Source organism: Plectropomus leopardus, chromosome 8, assembly GCF_008729295.1.
Source record: "Plectropomus leopardus isolate mb chromosome 8, YSFRI_Pleo_2.0, whole genome shotgun sequence".
Lineage (NCBI taxonomy): Eukaryota > Metazoa > Chordata > Actinopteri > Perciformes > Serranidae > Plectropomus > Plectropomus leopardus.
Genome location: NC_056470.1, coordinates 24,335,745 through 24,355,254, shown reverse-complemented (window position 1 = coordinate 24,355,254; position 19,510 = coordinate 24,335,745). Strand labels below are relative to the sequence as shown.

The 19,510-nt window shown below is 40.9% G+C and overlaps 1 protein-coding gene across 1 annotated transcript in view; it reads right to left on the bottom strand.

Moving 5' to 3' along the window:
* The window catches only part of nup210 (nucleoporin 210), a 39,738-nt gene that overhangs the window by 4,451 nt on the left and 15,777 nt on the right, over positions 1 to 19,510 (bottom strand). The window contains exons 15-38 of the mRNA XM_042491630.1: positions 18,229 to 18,447; positions 17,825 to 17,998; positions 17,194 to 17,386; positions 16,768 to 16,874; positions 16,255 to 16,359; positions 14,641 to 14,742; positions 14,309 to 14,437; positions 13,355 to 13,482; positions 13,136 to 13,271; positions 12,977 to 13,039; positions 12,314 to 12,493; positions 12,143 to 12,223; positions 11,472 to 11,603; positions 11,027 to 11,185; positions 10,545 to 10,636; positions 10,222 to 10,396; positions 8,741 to 8,916; positions 7,230 to 7,450; positions 5,798 to 5,934; positions 4,905 to 5,019; positions 3,414 to 3,560; positions 2,302 to 2,552; positions 1,489 to 1,693; positions 576 to 698 (exon numbers count right to left, since the gene is read on the bottom strand). Coding sequence (XP_042347564.1) covers positions 576 to 698; positions 1,489 to 1,693; positions 2,302 to 2,552; positions 3,414 to 3,560; positions 4,905 to 5,019; positions 5,798 to 5,934; positions 7,230 to 7,450; positions 8,741 to 8,916; positions 10,222 to 10,396; positions 10,545 to 10,636; positions 11,027 to 11,185; positions 11,472 to 11,603; positions 12,143 to 12,223; positions 12,314 to 12,493; positions 12,977 to 13,039; positions 13,136 to 13,271; positions 13,355 to 13,482; positions 14,309 to 14,437; positions 14,641 to 14,742; positions 16,255 to 16,359; positions 16,768 to 16,874; positions 17,194 to 17,386; positions 17,825 to 17,998; positions 18,229 to 18,447 — 3,550 coding nt within the window. The remainder of the gene's footprint in view (positions 1 to 575; positions 699 to 1,488; positions 1,694 to 2,301; positions 2,553 to 3,413; positions 3,561 to 4,904; positions 5,020 to 5,797; positions 5,935 to 7,229; positions 7,451 to 8,740; positions 8,917 to 10,221; positions 10,397 to 10,544; positions 10,637 to 11,026; positions 11,186 to 11,471; positions 11,604 to 12,142; positions 12,224 to 12,313; positions 12,494 to 12,976; positions 13,040 to 13,135; positions 13,272 to 13,354; positions 13,483 to 14,308; positions 14,438 to 14,640; positions 14,743 to 16,254; positions 16,360 to 16,767; positions 16,875 to 17,193; positions 17,387 to 17,824; positions 17,999 to 18,228; positions 18,448 to 19,510) is intronic.

Here is a 19,510-nt window from a genome sequence, read left to right as displayed (position 1 = left end):
AAATGCGTCACCTTGTTTATTTACTGAGTACAAATGTTTCTATATGCAAAAAAACCCATTCTGTTTTCTTTTCTGATAACTGCGTCAGTGTATAACTTATAAATGTTCTAAAAAGCTTAATATTTGATTATTTGTGATGTTCTACATACAAGCAAGTCAAAGATGTTGACACTATTTCCTTTCACACTAATTTGGTTGTTGATGTCTGAATTTGGTTTAGTTTGAAGGCACTTGGGCAGAGCAGTGAAGTACAGGCATAGAGGCAGCTCTGTGCAGGAATGGGTGCTCAGTCACACACTATATTTATTGCTTTGCATTCGAAAACATTACAATATCAATATCTGGCCGACACACTCTCCCATAGTGGTATTAACATTTTGGCTGTACTGGCTGCCTGCTCCAAAGACCCTGAAAAATATTCTGCTTGTATAATCAATTAGGGGAAATAATCTGGAAACACGTATTTTTAAACTCTTTTTTCCATACTGATCCCGATCTGGAAATAAAATAAAAATTCCATACTTTTCCAAATTGCACAGGAAACCTGCTTTCATTAAAGACAAGAGGTGACCCACCGATGATGATGATAGCTGTACCGGCCAGTAGAGCGAACAGGGTGAAGAACATCATCTGGTAGCAGTTTATGAAGCTGTGCAGGGAGTGGCCCCCCTCGATGTTAACAACTGGTGGAGCAGCTGCTGAGAGAGCGGTGGATGAGATAACAGGCTGTCAAAACCTCTTCAAAGTGCTGAGAACATATGACGACACTAACAAATATCAGCTATGGCACTAAGGGATAATGATCCTCGAAACAGTGGCAGTGAAATTTCAAAGCTGAATGAAATTATGGTCTCTGAAAATCTGCCTTGTCAGTGTGCTCGTGTCGATGACAGACAGAATATTAATAAAAAAATACAAAGCTTTATTTGTTAAATAAACAAAACAGAAAAACAGTTACGTTTTAAAGCAATGACAATACACAGGTTCCCTTTTTCATATTCCATGACTACTTTTGACACTATAGTTCTGTGTATAGACACAAAAGGCTGTTGTACTCCAACAGGCCCAGTGCATGCCCTATTGTCCTCAGTGAAATGAACTGTTGTTATCTCTGCTAATGTGAGATAGGAGAAAAAGCTAGAATGCTTAAACGGTCTTATAAGGCTGTTTTGCTGATGTTGTGAAATGCAGCAGCCTTACAGTAAAGTTAACTTGTCACTCAGCAAGGCAGAGGCACCGGGAATTAACGGACCATTGTTAATTCGACGAAGTATTTTAGGATTAGGCTACATGGATTCCATTGAAATTAATTAGAAGGGATTACGTGTTCGATCAAATATATTAAAACTTTGTTTTGTTTTGTTTTTTTTAAAAAAGGTGCCAGCTCTACTAGCTTTCCTGTGACCTTAAACAAAATACATTTAAAACAACATGACCTTGCAGCCTGAGATACAACGCTTTGTCTTTTGCACTGAAAGGATATCTGACCTAGCTTGGCAGCGTTGGGATCAGCCACATGAATCAAAGTGACTGGGATGACGATACTCTGGCTGCAGGAGGGGCTGCTTATGGAGATGGAAGCAGAGCCGGCTGCCTGAGGGTCCACAGCGCTGATGGTGTACTTTGAAAAACTGGGGAAGCCATGGTGTACATCACTCTCTTGGACAGCAAAGTTAGGAGAAGTTGACACCACCTACAGGTGAAATAAAATGTTATACACATACAGTATATACTTTGTTCTTAAAGCCGGTGTAGGCAAAAATCTGAAAAGGGAATAAAAAGGGCAGAAAATGAAACATTAGCAACATTTCCTTTCCATCTCTGAAATGCTTTGCCAATATTGACAGATGCTTTATTTTGTTTGTCAGACTATCCTTAGACTAGTCTGTTTTCCTTTTTTAGGTAGCTTTGCAGTGAAAGCAGTTGTTGCCAAGAGCCAGACCTCTCTGCAAGATTCTGCACCTTTCGCTGAAGTGATGTGCACGCACATCTGCATTTGTAGAACCAGCCAATATGAACGCCCTGTCTCGGGAATGACCTGTGATTGGCGAAAGTCATGGGCTATATTTTTTCAAAGCCTGAAAACCGAGCCGTGACGAAGTGCAGATGTCTAGTTTTCTCTGACATCACTTGAATTATAAAATGCTCAAAGTTTATTAACGGATTTTAGCCCAATGATGCCAAAAATAAAACTGCCTACCCCTGCTTTAAAGGGAAGTTTATACCATAAAAGGTCATAATAAAAGCAAAAAATGAACAGTTGCACATGTTATTCAAGGTGCTGCAGAAGTTTAGTCTGACCTCCATGTTGGACAGAGCAGCGGAGGGACCGTAGATGGTGAGTTCAGCTGATGTGTGCAGGTTTGAGAGCAGCAGCTCAGTCTGGTCAGAGTAGAGGCCTGGCTCTATTGGCAGCCTGGCGCTGACTTGTTCCCCGGAGAAAGCACTGCCCTCCAGGCCTGCCCTCACCAGCAGGTTGGTCATGGACATGCTGAGCACACGGGTCTGCTGGTCCGTTGCTGGCTGCAAGGTTATGGAACATGTGTAGAGGCCTGGGGCAAGAATTCACAAGAGGGAAAAATGATGGCTCAAGATAAATTATTGATGTGTGCATTTGGGACAAAAAAAATGGATCTCGCGGAGTCAATCTGGTCTCAAAAAGTGCAAGATACATAAAAACAATATATATATATATCCACTCAGTTCTAATGTCTAGATTTGTCAGGGTCATTTTGCAATCACACGCTTCTGTACGGACCTCAGTGGAATTCAGCTGAGTGGTTACAACCTTGTACACACTCTGTGGATCCCCTCAGACATAAGCCAACAACTGGGGTTAGGTCCCAAACCCCAAACACAATTAGACCAGTCCTTCCAAGCAACAGGGAGTCCCCTGAGTTCAATACATCACCTGGACACCTTTTATAGTCCCTGCTAAACTCATTCCATGGATATTGATTATGCCCTTGTAAAAAGTGTTTTCCCGACAGTCGTGCAGAGCATACGCATAAAGAGTGTGTCTAGGTTAGCTTTAAAAGTAATTTTATTTTGGAAAACTGAATGCTTCTAAAGAGGTAGAAAAAGATGTGAATGTCTCAACGATTTCTCTCAGTATGGACAATTAGATGCTAAGAGGTGGTTTTTAAACAATTTGTGATCTGCGTGTTAATGGAAGAATAGCCCCTATAAATCAATTAAAAATATCGGATCCTGTTATGACTTCCAAATTAAACTACTAACATTAGTCATCTAAACCAAGCTTATATCAGTACTGCAGGATTTAATGAGGCCTGATGTACTGTATCTCAATATAATGATTCAATACTGTGGAAATCTGTGTAATTGTCTATATACAAATATATGCTTCTTTGACCATGAATGTGATCTTTAGTCTGGATTCAGATTAGGCTTACCAATGCTGGAGTCAAAGCTGGTGTGCGTTTTAAAGACATCATTAGTGGGGAAGTCAATAGCATCACTGGTAAAGCTCAGATGGCAGCTGACAGAGGTTTCTGGCTGCAGCTGAGAAATTGCTTCAGTCTGGGCAGAGGAACAGGTTCCTGCAGGGGAGAGCACGCTGGCATAAGATACAAAACCTGTGCATCATAACATAGCTTGTTATCAAATGTAAAAATGTATATTAATGTTAATGACTGATTTATTTATGAGCTTTTAGTTTATCAGCAGGGAGAATAAGAACAGGGACTTAAAGAAAGAGTTCATCCTACAATCAAAACAGTGTATTTTTCCTCTTACCTGCAGTGCTATTTATCAAGAGATTGTTTTGATGTGAGTGCCGGAGATACCGGCCGTAGAGATGTCTGCATCAACTGCTTGCCAGCATCTACTGCTAGCTTACTGAGCACTACACTGAGCTTTGCTGATGCTACAGCTCAGCCGAGAAGGATGCCATTAATGTTTACATCTCGCACTGTTAAAAGCACAAGACTCTCATCCATGAATAGATGCACGTTTCCTTCTGTGCCGTGATACGGTTGGTGGGTGTAGTTTGATGGAAAGAAAAATGTTCCTAAATAAAACTGCCCACAGCAAGGACTGTGGAATATCTTTAGTAACCTGGTCATGATTTCTGGAGAGAGACGTTGCTGTTGAGGCTTTCAGATGTGTTTTTTGGTGCTTTGAGCACCAAAAGTTGAGTGCCATCTAGTTCCATTACATTCAGGAGAACATCTCTACAGGCCATATCTCCAACACTCTGCAGCTCACTGATAAATAGCACTACAGGGTTAAGGATAAAAATATATATTTTTGATTGGGGGATGAACTTTCACTGTAAAGCAAAAGAAATTCAACAGTATGAGCGTTAGATGAAAATACTGGCATCCCTCTCATATCTGTCCATCACACATGAAGGTTCGATTGACTTAGCACAAAGACTGGTAACAAGTAGAAACAGATGCCTGGCTCTGTCCAAAAGTAACAAAATCCTCCAACTACAGCAGACTAATAAACACTTTTTATCTGGTTTGCTTAATTTGTACAACAACAAACCGAAAAAAAAAACAAACTTGCTGTTTTATTGGCAGTTATGTGCTGGAATATTACTCGGCTCTATACAGTTGCCAGGCAACAGGAGGACACTTAAAACACTTGAATCAGCAAATTGTTGATTTTCCATTTTGGTTTTTTGAACAGATCAGACAAATTAGATAAAATATGATAAATACTGAACGTTAGAGGGGCTTGTGAGAGGATTTTGTTACTGTTGGATGGAGCTAGGTAGCTGGTTATGTTTTTCCGGTCTTTGTGCTGAGTTACATATTTACCATGAAGACGTAAGACTGGTATCAATCTTCTCATTTAACTCTTGACCAGAAAGCCAATTAAGTCTATTTTTCAAAGTGCTGGAATATTTTTTAACTAAAACAAAGTCAATTCAATACCAATCAGGTTGCTTCCTCTCTGTCTGGTAGTGAGGTGGACCTTGGTTTCCTTGCCGATCCTGACGGGTGTGCCCTGTGTCATAGCAGCTGTCCTTGTAGTAGCTTCCACTACAACCTACAGAACCGCACAGGGAAAGAAAACGGCCAATAAATCGTATGAAGATTCAGGTGTGTGCTTGGAATAATCACATTATAATTTACATCCACGACTAATTGTTTGCATCAATAAGACCAGACAGTGAAACAAAACTAATTAAAACACAGCTGAGTGTTTAATATAACATTCCCACTTCCTCTATCAATGTCTCCTCTCACACTGATAAAAACTCATCATCACTTCATTCCAGTCACTGTGTTAGAATGCTTGTGAGCACCTTTCTGTTTAAGATAAAATACCTGGGGCCAAATCACATCAATTCTCATTCTGCTGATAGGAAATGTTCATATAAAATAGTGTGGTTACATTCAGCTCACGAGCAGGGAGGAGCATGACTGGATGGAGTACGGTGACACGCTGAGACAGAGCCAATTAATCCTGTCCACACTCCATCATGTATGAGAACCAACAGCGGCAATGTCAGGCACGCACATTGGGCAGAAACAATGTGTTACTGAAAGGTGATGATGGATATACTATACATCCGTTGTACTTTTATTCTCCTTGTGATGTATTGCTGAAGGATTGATACAGTATGATGCACTGGTGGACATGAAAAGAGTCTCTGGGGAATGAAGATGTTGAGAGAAAATAAAGAAACCAGAGAGGTGTGCTGTTTGCATAATTACAGCATCATTTTAAAGCTCGTTCCTCACGGTCACGACAAAAAGCGAAACACAGTCTGTCAGTGAAGCATTGCAGCTAAGATGGTTGTTGATACAGACGGATAACATACCTCTCTGTATGTTTTTAAAACACCAGGTATCTCGTAGTACACAGTAACTGTCCCAGAGTCTCTGGCCACTGCTGCACCGGTTTTAGGGTCCACCTGAAGAACACCATCAGCTGAGGAGCTCCAAGTACCATGAACACCTGCAGAGAAGCGGATAATGTCCAGCTTTTTAAAAACATGTAGAACAAAACAGCTTAGATTACATAATGTTAAAAAAGGAGGATCTCCTCAGCCAAAAGTAAAATGAAAGTGGTCATAAGATGAATAGCTACGTTATCTTGAAAGGAAATTTAGTAAAATGCAGTGTCAGAAATATTCTTATTCCATTTGGTCACAGAGAACCAAAAGAAATAAAATTTTGAGACAGTACACCAGTGGAAGAACACAAAGCAGATAACACATAACTAGGCTGTCATTTCTGGAGTGCCAAATCTTAACCATTGGCTGTATGCAAAGTTTAGAGCACATCTATGACTGAGAATTTGGGGCGGGATATTCTGGACACAGTTTCTAACATGAAGGTGGCTGAGCTGGCAGTGCTAACTTAATACACAACAATAACAGCGTTAACAACAACAGAGCTGACAAAACTAACATTGTTACCTGGGGGGAAACCGAAGGGTGGGGGCTAAGCTCCCATGACGATGCTGTCCTAATAACAGTGGTAACCACGTATTAGTACATGTCCACAGGGGCGTTTTTTTAGACACTTCCCAGCATATGACACTTGATGTGCGTGCCACTTGGCATGTAGGCTGTCTGCTCACAGTTTTCAAACCAGACTGGCATGGTGACTCGTGGAAATTTTCTCTTATATTACAAAATGTATTTCCCAACACATTTTAGATGAGAAAAAAGCCATGCAGTTGCTTAATACGTCTTCCTTTTAAATTGCCAACGGTTATTTTAAACGTTTTTCGGAAGTTTTCCAGAGGCAGCGAATCGCGCTGGATGCCCCTCATTTGCATAAAGTAGCCTAGAACCAACTTTATGTAAAATAGGAGCAAATGTCTTTTGAAATGCAACATACTACCAGAATGCACTGCAAAGCTGCAGACAAGTGTAGGAATGACAGATCCTGTGAACCGTATGAATGCACTGCAAAGTGGCGGCAATGGGTCAGCCAGTGGAATACATTGTCACAGGGAGTCACATGCTCTAACGTGCACACGCAGCCGTCACGGATACTACAACAACCTACAGAGAAGCTCTCATTGCAACACACAGAGGGAGCTTTGTTTTATTCTCTAGTCAGAATGGCATTTTCCCACGATATCTTTACATAGCAGACAGCTGTTTGTGCTTTACTAATTCTCAGATTTTCACAAACAGGTTTTTCCTTTGTTTCGTCTGTTTAAAATCATTATCTTCTGACCACTTAGACGTGATGCAACACAGTACATTTGCTGCAGAAGACAACATATTTATGTCTTACCATCAGGGCTGGTTAACTGAGCGGCGAAGCAGACCACATCCCCAACCACCAGTCTGTGGGCCTCGTCTGGGTGGATGGCGTGTCCAACAGGCAGAGGAACGTAGTCAGCCACGCCCACGTTTTCACTGTCCACCACAGCAAGAAGAGTGAGGCCTACGTTGATCGTCCTGACTGTCAGAGTGTGGTTACCAGGCCCGATCCCTACCTGCACCAGGTCGTCTCTGCAGGACAGAACAGAGGTATGGGTTAAAATATGGATTAACTACTGATGACTAATCATAATCATGTGCTAAGTGCTGCTACCAGAAAGAACTCCATTTTAAAGTTTAGTGGTGTGTTTTTTTCTTCTCACTGCTACAGTAGTTGTACCTCCTAATATATCCATATCTTCCCCCTTAATAAATGTTCTGCTTTTTGCCTCCATCTCAAAATGATCTGTTCTGAACAAACTTGGCGCCAAACTGCTCCCACTTCAGACACCACTAAAATCCAACTGGCTCCTCCGAGACTGAGTAGGATCTTATCAGAGGCCAGCCCCATTAGTCCCATGAGTTTCCGCCCTTTACTTCTCTGATTTTTATACTTTGCCCCTAAAATTGTCCGTCAGCACCTGGAGAACGAGGTAATAGAATCAATTTATTGTGCAGACAGATGAGGGAGTCCCTCATCGGGAGGGTAGCAATGCTCCTCCCAGCCCAACACTCCTCCCATTAATTTAGCTCACTCACTGAGGTGGAAACAACTCCATCAGAAATGAGGTTGAAGGGACAGCACAGTAAATTAATGTTGTGAACTTGTAGCGCAGCCTGCCACTACACCCTGACATGACCTCAACTGCTCTGCTTGTTGTAGTCTATAGATATTAATGAGCTGAGTCTGAAACAAAGACCCGCGGTATGGTGTATCACAGCACTGACTAAGTGTCGAAAATATTGTTAGTGTTATGGATATATCTTGTGTATCAGTATCATAACAACATACCGTGTCAAATAAATCTAATTAAAAAAAAATCAATATTGTGTCAAGAATCCATGTTTTCCATTTTTACACTGAAACAATGTAGAGAGGAATGATGGATAAACACATTACAGAAAAAATACATTTCCTGTTCAGCTGGTAGAGGGTGAGTAGTGTGACTTGTCTAGCAAAATTGGAAGTACAAGGAGATATTAGGTCACACGAGGCTATGCGATGTTGAACGAATGGTACACTCAAAGAGAGGCCTTGATTCTCTCTCCCTCTTTCCCTCTATACACACACACACACACACACACACACACACACACACACACACACACACACACACACACACACACACACACACACACAACCCAGAACATAAGGATAATAGCTGTTCAATGCGTTTGAGGCACTAAGCAAACTGCAAAACATATCCTCCTCTGCTTGTCTAGAAGTCATGTTTCACTCATTGAGTCACACTGTTTATGTAAATAAATGATTGCAGCAAAGTGAGAGGTGTTAAAAAACACGTAGACTGTGTGTTGACAGACCTGTTTGTGGAAAACGTGAGGTGGGAGCTGGAGCTGTGTAGAGCCTCTCCAGTGCTGGCATGAAAATGAACATTGAAGGTGAGTACTATGCCCAGAGGGAAGGCTTTCAGGCCCTCTTTGGTGTGTGTGTAGAGCACTGGACTGGTACTGAAGCGCACATAGGACACAGGCACCACCTGAGAAATGAAGGTAGGAACCAGCGTCACACTCAGTAACTGCAGGGACAATGTCAACTGTCATTTCAAGGGTCAGTACTGTTAATGATCACAGAGTAGCCATATAACTCAGCCCAATGACAATAAGCCCTCAGCAGATGTATCAATACAGGGAGCTCAAGGCTCACAAAGACAGATGACAACATTTTTTAATGAAGATGCTCCATAAAAACCAGCATCGGAGTATCAGAATCATCAGAATACCCCTCATTATTTTCCTGTTTGGGCCAAACAAGTCGGAAAAACAGGGCTATCACATTTAACCATTTCTTCAGTTAAAAAAAATCACATTGCACCATTGGTTTTATTGATATTTTAGTGATTTCTGCAAAAATATAGAAACATATCCTCTTTTTAGTGTCTGGTATGTATTGGGTCAGTCTATTAAATGCCTGACTCATGAATGCTCACGAATCCTTGACTTTTTGCCAGACTTTTCAAACTGAGGTGAGCCTTGAAATATGATCTGGAATTCATTTTAGATTATTCCAAAACCACATGAATGCAACACAAGGCTGCGAGGCAACTTGGACATCTGCTACTTGTCACTCAAAGTGCAAAAGATAGTTGAACAGTGACAATTCTGTAACACCGTAATGCACTTACACAGCTTACATATAAGTAGGATTCCTAATCAATGGATTAAAATCAATATTTTATCCTTTTTAATGAAATTCATGATGATGAGCAATTTATTAAAGAGAGGTTTTGTTGGGTGGGCAGCATTAACCGTCAAAGCTGTATGTACTGTAACAGAGATACTGACACCATATTTTGCAAAAGGGATTAAATTGTAAAGGTTATGGTTAGGGTTATACTACACTGATACTGTGAAAAGAATTGGTTGGACCATCACTAATCGATTTGGCAAAACATAAACAGAAAATGTACAGCCTTGTTAGCCATACTTTTTCTACATAAAGCCAAAATAAAATTAAAAAATTCTGCACATACATTGGATGTGAATGTTTCCTATAATAAGACAAGTTGCTTGAACTAACATTCTCCAACATCTATTCTTTGTGAGGCAACATTTTTAGCTCATCTTTGCAAATTGCCATTTTTTAAAAATAACAAACTGCTGTATCATAATTTAGTGTCTTTACCCATACTAATTTAACATATAAAAATTTCAGCAGGCTGACACACACATCTTACATAATGACTGCAGGGAAGAGGTTACTGAAATGATTTCTTTTAATATCCAGAAGATACTGTTTTTAAAACCAAAAATGTGAAACACTTTTCATGCAGTGGCAGACTGACCTTCAAAGCCAGGATGAGAGTTTGATTGACACCAACGGTCTCTTGGGAGGTGATCAGCAGAGAGGAGATGCCAGTAAGAGAGCCAGAGAAGAGAAAGCCCTTATCATCCACTTGAGCGATAACAACCTGGTCAGGACAATCCAGCATCCGGTAAGACAGTGCACCTACACCGTCCCTATTAGAGAAACACAACCATATCAGTTTTGTCCCTGTTCTATATACATTTATGTAATTTTGTAATGAAAGTTGTTGAAGAAATCCATTTGTCTATGCACAAGCTTTTGGAAAAGACAGAAACTCCTCCGCAGGCACTCGTAACTCACCTGCTAGTTTGGAGTTTGAGGGCTGAGTTGGGAGCCATCAGTAACTCCCCAGCCTCTACTTCAGGATTAAGCATGTGAAGCTTGTCATAGACCTTGATCAAAGCAAAACGTTGAAACTCCAATTATTAGAGGGCTTTAATCATTCTTTGATGTTTTGGGACAAGTGACATGTCATAGTTTAATGCAGTTTGAAGCTGGATGCATTCAGCTCAAACTAATCTGCAGTCTTATCACTTCGCAAAGTTAACAACTTCAGATATTCCAAAGCTCAGCAACTTCACTGCTCTGCTGCCTTTAATGCCAGATTTCTCTATTATGAAGAAGCAGCAGGGGGACATGGACATGATAAGCAAAGTAGTCTATAAAAGGGGTCTTTATAAAATATTTGCATATACAGTATTTGTAATACTGGTGCACACAGATGCAATGTTTACAGTGTTTTTTTTTATTGTGTATTCCCCTCAAAGAGAGTTGTGCTTTACCTGGATCTGGATCTCATCCTTGAGCTCCTGCAGATTCCCCACCAGCTGCCCAGCCTGCGGGTCAGTAACTCTGAGCACCACCTTCAACCCTGTCCGCCCTCTTGTTTTCCCCGTAACCCTCATGCCGAAGTTGTGCTCTGACTGGAGCTCTATGTTAGCCTGAAGGAGACAGGCACCATTATGAGAAAAAATAGCAACAGCAAATTAAATAAAAAGGCAACAGTGATGAGCAACGCAGGGAAAAGGCAGAGCCTGACAAGGAAGCAGAGACAAGACAGATGCTGCTTTTGAGTTTTAATCACGCTGTAATGCAGGGACAGCACATCTTAAGTCAATCTGATAAAAGGATCGAATGGACAGCAGGAGCCAAAAATAGGAAATGGTTCAGTGGCAGAAACTGCATGTGGTATCAAATGCACAAGCAGAAATCCTGAGAGCAGGGTACCTCAGTGTGTCTAGGCTGGACGTCCAGAATGTCTCTCTTGGTGGTGGACCACGTGAAGCTGAGGCCGGGTATAGCATTGCCAAAGGAGAAGGGAGTTTGAGTATTTGTCAGACCCATCACATATACAGGCATCTAGAAGTGGAAAGAAGATGAGTAAAGGGGATCAGTGAGTACAACATTGCCCACGGAAAAGGGGGCTGGTATAAAAAAAATATGATGAAAATATGATACTCGTGCCAACACTGCACGCTTTAGGTATTGGTACCTATACCAATGGTGAACTTCATTCAATACTGGCAATGTGAATGGAGTGACGTGTCATATAGCCATGCTTTTACAGGTCTTGGTGGCACCGTGGCATTCTGAACTGCCAATTCTGTCAAATATATTGTGCTCGCTTTCGACACACCACACACGTCATGGGTTGTAGCTGCTGCTGTGTGAATATGAGCTCCGCGCAGGGGACAGTTGGTGAGATTCTGCCTTGCCGCACACAGTGATACCGTGGGCACCCAACTACAAACATTACCTAACAGTTCTTTACAGGTTTAACAACAGAGTCAAATTGTTTTGGTGTCAGTACGCACAGGTTGGGACAATTTAACAGCTCGGTGTTGACGTTTGGTGCTTCTGCTATTCTGCTACAGTAAACAGAATCATCATAATCATACCTGAGACTTTGTCTTCATTCTTGTGATAGGTGCTCTGATGCGAATGCCTGTTAACTGCACAACTTCAACTTCAACTTGATCCTGTGGACACGACAGAAGAAGCCTTTCATTGTAAAAATCTAAATGAGCGATTTACTAGTCCGCATCATCTATACCCACACTGGAATTTACCTGAGACACAACAACTAGCTTCCCAGTCTCGGCATCAACAGCTTGGACCAGTCCTGTCACAGAGACATTACCGATGGTAGCACCCCTGACATGGCCCATGCCATTAACAGAAGCTATTTCCTCATTGGAAATAGAGAAAAGGATATTGGACTGCGGCTGAGGGCCTCCCTCAGATGTGATCTATGAATGACAGCAGGAATGAAAAGGGAGGGAGAGTTTGGAAGAGCGACACAGGAAAGAGAGAAAAAATGAACATGAGTGATCTTGACAACACTGACAGTTTGGTCAATAGTTTCATCAATCTGAGGCCTGATGATAATTTGCTGAAATACATTATCCTGTGTCTATTAAGTAGATTAGAAAAAAAAGGATATCCAACACAAATAATGTGCAGTTCATGTGTATTACTGACTTTAATGTTCAGCAATTAGGGAGGTCTCTGGGATAGATGTTAAATTCTTTCTAATTAAAGAACGAGTTGAGGCAAATGAAAGATGAGCTGGACGTTTAAACCAAGAGCAATTAGGCTAACGTCATCTTCCAGAAGAGTCCTGGCAGAGGGATCTTTTGGAAGATAAACTGAGGACCAGATGAACTCTTTTGGCAAGACAAACTGAGGCCAGCTGTTTCCAGACAAAGCTCAGGCGTCAATATTACACATACCTGCATCATTGCGCCAATTAGCAGAGTCATTTTCCTTGGGATGAGTTTGAACGGTGGAAATACCTAAAAGTGGGGGAAAAAAGGTTACAACATGTGCAACACATATGCAAGACTCTATATTTGAACTTACTTTGTTTAGGAATGAACACAAAAGTTTACCTCAATTTGCTGAGGTGCAGATGCAATTTTTCTCCCATTTTTATCCACAACAACAGCTGACAGAGTGGTCTGACCAATAGAAGCACCTTTCACCAGGAAAACAGCTGTATCATATTCTGTAGAATCCGCTAATGGTCTGACAAGAAAGACAATTAGGATTTTACAAGTCTTTTTAGTTCCTACATCCTCAACCTAAACAACAAAATTCACATTACTTACTTCAGAGAGACGATTGAAGATGCTGCCTTGAGTTTTAGATTCATGAAACGGAAATAGCTGGCTGGGAAGGGCTTCTTATTATCATCCAAGACTCTGACATAAGCTCTCACTGATTTTCCAATCTCCACCTGTAATACAGACGAATGACATCAATTATTGGGGAAATTATCATTTGGATTCCCAGGTGGGGTAGACCTAATGATGCTAATTCAACACGGGCTGACTTTCATGAAAACTGGGGTGGAAAGAGCAAGAAGATGACCATATTTAGCGCTTGGACATCACTGAGGCATTTCAGGAATGTGTGATGCTGATCATCTTATCAAGCTGTGTCTTGACCCCCGAAATGAAGACTTGAGAGGGTTTGACATTAACTAGAGCCTGACGGCCTGTAGCCACAAAAAGCTACTGTCTGGCCACGTAATATCCTCTCAAACCAAGTTTTATCTCTTCTCTCGAGAATGAGACTATGTTTCTAAATGAAATTACCCGTCTAAATTGAAAAAAAAAAAATCTCCATACCAAAAGTCTTCTCCAGCACATCTTTACAACTTTACAAACTTAGACTCATTCTCACTTTTAATTCAACATTCTACAAAAACAGCAAACAATATTCATTGCAGATGTATCAGTTTTAAGAGTGACTGTGTTAATTGGTGACTCAGTCGACTGTGGTTGTTCGTAGTAGTTGAAAACATAAACAAAACGGTGTCCTCAAAAAAGCCGTCAATTTTATTTAAACAGAATAACATAACAATAATGTATTTATGTGTCACACTTAAGGAGGGCTGATCTTAAATGTGCTAAATTACCTTTTCTGTATTATTTTTAAAATCATTTTACATTTAGGCCGACAAAAAATGTACTTTGGCCACCAAATTTGGGGACTTGGTACCCTGTGGGGCCAGTGCTACAAAATATTAGCAACTCTTACTGATGGGACTGGAAACTCACCTTGTCAACCACTCTGACATAAACCTCCAGGATGTCAGAAACATGCACTGTGGCCTGAGCAGGTGCTGGGAATGCCAGACAAAGGTCATGAACCATCACCTTCACCTCGCCTGGGTAGACAGGAGAGACCTGGACACACACAGAAAAGAAAAGTTTAACTGTCAGAAACTCAATTATCTGCATTCAACTGGGAATTTTAGAGCACTGGTGTACTTTAATCCATAATCCAGAATGGATTACCTGGATTATGGATTCCCCTGAAATCCACAGTATGTTGTTCAATATCACAATTGCATATTCCCCTAAACTAATCCCATCACAGTGCTTCTTACCTGAGCTGTTCCTTGAGCCTCCTGGAATACCACATCCGCTATCCCTTTAACACTGGTGTTGACAAAAAAGTGCCCTGAACCTTCTTGCAGGGCCAAGTTCGCCTGCGAAACAAAACACAGTTAATGTCTCAGTGTTGAAAGTGATTATACAACTAAAAGACTACATGTTGTGGGGTGACTCAGAAAAATAGCTCACTTTCATTTTTTTCCCTACAGCCAGCTGGGTTTGCACGTGACACCAAAGAGGACCTCTGACCACACTTACTCTCTAAAATCCTCTTACACAGGTCACTAGCTGCTATTTAACCCCAACACCTGCCCAACACTGCTCCTATATCATATAGGATTAGGAGGGAGAGGCGCACTGAGGAGGCAGGGACATAAGACTCCACTAAACCTCCGGTAGGGATTATTAACATTTGAATGTATTCAGTTGTTACGAGTGTGAAGCAATTAATTTCTATTTTCTGTTCTGCATGTTGAGAGGGCTTAATAACATCCTATGTTTGGACAGTCCTATGGACCAAACTTGCCTCCGGCTCCAGGTACGATGTATGCAGCTGGACACGCTTTGCAGTGCAGAGTCAAAAGAAAGTAATAATGATTTGACATAATTTGAATGATAAACATCATTGAATTTAAGAGGAAAGTGTGTTTTGTCACAACTGCCCTGATATAGCTTGCTATAACTAGAAACAGACAAACAAAAAATAGTTCAGTAAGATGATAAACAGCAGTTAGGTGCAGTCAAAAACTGTATGTTATCACCCTCCCTGGGGTCTTTCTGAGCTCTGGCAATCTGCCCTCCTATAGGAGTGGTAATGGGGTAAAAAGGAGAGAAGCCCCAGTTAAGGCTAAAGTTCTATTAAGAAATATAATAAACCCCTTGACTAAACCAAAACACAAATAATTTAATAAACTAAACATCTATCAGAGCAAAAAAAGCCTGGTTATAACTAGTGTTAACACCTCCGAAAGTAGACAGCTGAGACACTTGCTGTTCATACCTGTGTCTATCATGCGTCTCTTGCATTCACATTCTGTTACTGCCTACATCATTTATGCCAGGAGGTCAAAGAGCCCCATGCAGTTATTACATCGACACTCTCACTAGCTGCCTGGTAGTCACATTAGCTGTTGTGTCAGCACAGCTGGAGATATCGCTGTCTGCAGAATTCAACATGTCTCCTTCCATAGGGCAAAATGATGCATGACCACACCTTTTCCAACTTCTAATAAAATCTGCAAGTCACAGTTAGCATTAGCATGCTATCATCAAAAACATGTCCTGCACTAATGTTGCAATACATGTCAAAGATGCATCAGGATGCATTCGCGTTTATTTTGCAATAGATATTTGGTCAAATGCATTCACTTGCGATCGAATCACCCAAGACTTATGTTAATATGCATGTTTAAAAACAGGGCTATAGATACAATTTTCAGCAGATTTTGAGATAAGAAGCTGACTTTAAGTTGACATCAAATGCAATGTTACTTTTTAGTAATACAAGCCATGACAAGGGAATGTGTCCGTCAGTTGACCTTTGCAAAGATAGAGAGATAACCCTGTGATGTATGTGACGCCACAGCACTGATAAATCTGTCTCTTACCCGCACATCTGGATGGTTGTAGATGGTAACTGTGTCAGGAGAAACCTTCACATCTTCAACCAACAGGAGCTCCAGAGTGGCTGAGACCGGGGTCAAGGGGTCATACTGTCCAGGAGAAGAATTGAGAAAAGCATGAATGCAATGTTTACATGTAGAATCCAGATGCTGATTATGTCTGATTATGAGAGAAAAACTGTGTGTATAAATGAAAAAAGGAAGTAAGTTAAAGATGGAACAGCTCAAAAGAACAACAAAAGAAACTTAATTATCACATGTAGGTTGAAGGTTTATAAGAAAACGGCATCAATGACAACACTGAGCTTCACACTCTAATATCTGTGTTAAAATAAACAACATTTCCATCACAGTCAGATCTTCATTCAGTAAAAAACCGTTAACTGATTCATATATAATGGATAATGGTTGGTATGTTATGAATAATGGTTACCTGCTTCTGCTTTTTAGAGGAAGTGAAAACTTTTTTTGACATATCTTGGTGGTTGCGTCACTTACTAGACTGGGAACTTTGGCTTCTGAGAGATGTAAAGCCTGGTAACCCAGAGCTGTCACTGTGATGGCAGCGATCCCCGTTTGATGATGGACAAGAACAGTCTGTCGTCCTGCCACAGAAAAAAAACAAAAGACACAGCAGCAATTTAACAAAGAACAATTCAAACTACTTGTCAAATCTAATCTATAGAAACAGACAGCAAAACACACAAAAAATGTCTTCCCAGTAATAGGTGAATGGATAATTCCCTGTCAGCCTCTGCTGTCTTAGAATTAAATCCTGCCGTAGCTTTCTCTCCTGCTTTTGCCTCATTACTTTCCAAATGTCTAAACAAAAGAGTTAAGTTAAGCCGACAACCCACTCTTTCTTAAAAACACCACAAAACACAAGCCAGCTGCTAAGGTTTGAGGCAAATCAAAGTGCCTTACCGTGAAGTTTCATCTGTTTGTTGCCATCCTCAAACTGCTGCAGCTCCATGGGCATAGTGGGTTCAATACTGGCCAGCGACACCATGCTCGACTCCCACAGCATGCTCAGAGAGCTGAAGTTGTCAAACTTCCTCCCTTGTTGATCGAAAGCAGCCAAGTCCAAAATCGGATTACGGTAATTTGAAACTGGCACCTAGAAAAAAATAATGTTGATAAATTCAGCTCCTAAACTTCAGCTCCCATTATGGAAAAATATAAAGTCTTTATCAACATTGACATAAAAATGCTTCCTAATAATTTTATAGGAAGGCAAGTGGGTGAAGGCAAATAATAGAGCAGCTAGAATAGTCTGATAAGTTCATAAAATTACATCACTTTACTGTAAAAACAGGAAAAGATAACACTTGAGGTATATTAATATCTAAAGTCCAAGGCAATATCTTGTCCCATATCACAATATCAATATAATAACAATGCACGGCCCTACTGGCACATGTCACCAAAACGGCATTTCTTCAGTGATTTCAGCATTAACAGCAATGGACCAGCACCAGTATAAAAAAGTAAATATACACTGCTAAACACAGCCAGGAAAACCTTGTTGGCTCTTGTGAAGCGACCACTTACTCACCACTTGTTTGTTCTGCTGCAGCAGCGGGCAGGTCAGGTCCAGCTGTGGGCTGGTGTACACTGGGACCAGGGTGAGGCGAGACGGAGGGGCACATACAAACTTGACCACTGCCGGCTCCACAGCAGGATAAGGATTAGTCAGACTGGCCTTGTTCCCCACCGTCACCTCCAGCACCTGAAGAATAACATAATGGCCACTCAGTTGGAAGCTGCTTGTATTTCTATAACTATTGTTGTCCTACACTCACATATACAGAGGGTTAAAAAGGATTAACTATAGATAGATTATAAAGCTAGGATTCCAAGATATTATTCTCAAGGTACAATAAAAAAAAGTTATTAAATCTAACCATATAATAGCTATTTCATGGTAAATAGAAACACTATAACTTCAGTGGATCCCACCTGCTCTCCCAGGGCCCTGCAGGTTGCTCTGACCCAGTGCTGGCTGTAGCTGTGAGATGAGGGACTGGTCAGTGTTAGGCTCACACTGGCCTCATCCTCAGCGGTTAAGTTGCAGAAGAACTTTGAGGGCTCTAAAACCCATGGCCGGGGCCCGCCCTCAAACAGCATGTCTTTAGATGATCCAAGAGTCACCACGGCCACAGATACAGGGTCAATCGCCTGCCAAATAACATTGTTTTTACCATGAAATGGACAAATTCCAACCATCACATTATGACGTTTTCACAAAGAAATGCTCTCACAAAAACAACAAATTCAGGGTGTAAAGTGCCACAAGAAACATTTGATAATGAAAAACAAAGATATCTCAATTAAATGAGCGCTAATTCTCACAAACACTTTACACTAATTCAGTGGTGCCTCCTTAAGAAAACTGCTTAATGAGTTATGAAAGGGGTTGCAGCAAAATAGTGTGTGTGTGTGTGTGTGTGTGTGTGTGTGTGGGTGTGTACATTTTTTTTATGTGTGTGTGTATGTGTGTCTTTCTACAAAGTTTGGTAATGCTATGTAATTCCATTAAGAAGCCAAGTTTTCGATTTGGAAAGATGTTTGGGAAATTAATCAACACTACCTTTGCAGGTGCATGTTTCAAATTACCGTCATCCCATTTTGGACTTGGCTGCTTTCAATCAATAAGGAGAGGGGTCACACAAACTCACACACCCCTGACCTCCATGCCAAATTTCAGCCTCCTACCCACCGTCAGAGGAAACTATAGAGATGATTTTCCCAGCTAAAAAAAGAAAACCAGGTATTTATTTATATCAGCTTGGCCATTCTAATGTTAAGAGGAGGTTAGATTGGGAAACTTTCAGCTGAAATACAGTATTTCACAGCCAAGATACAAAATTGGGTCAACCTTTAGCTGCCAGGGCAAAACAAGTGAAGAAACATCACAAAAAATGCCTGCAATATTTTTAAGATTACTACTCAATCCCGCGATGAAAAATACATGACCTCAAAAGTGGTGCATCAAACAGCCTGTTATTGCACTGATAACCTGAATGTATTATGCAAGAAAACCACAGCTTTCTGTGGTTCAGAAGTGAGGAGATACTTCATGACGGGAGATGTGGTCACCTCATCATAACACATGTCAAACTGTTAAATTGAGCACTGTAGCACAACAGTAGAAGTCATGTTCTTTGCTGGAACTCAGGCGTAGAAAACAAATCAGTGTAGCAAGTGTATCATGCATAATTAAAATGCACAGAGAAAAACC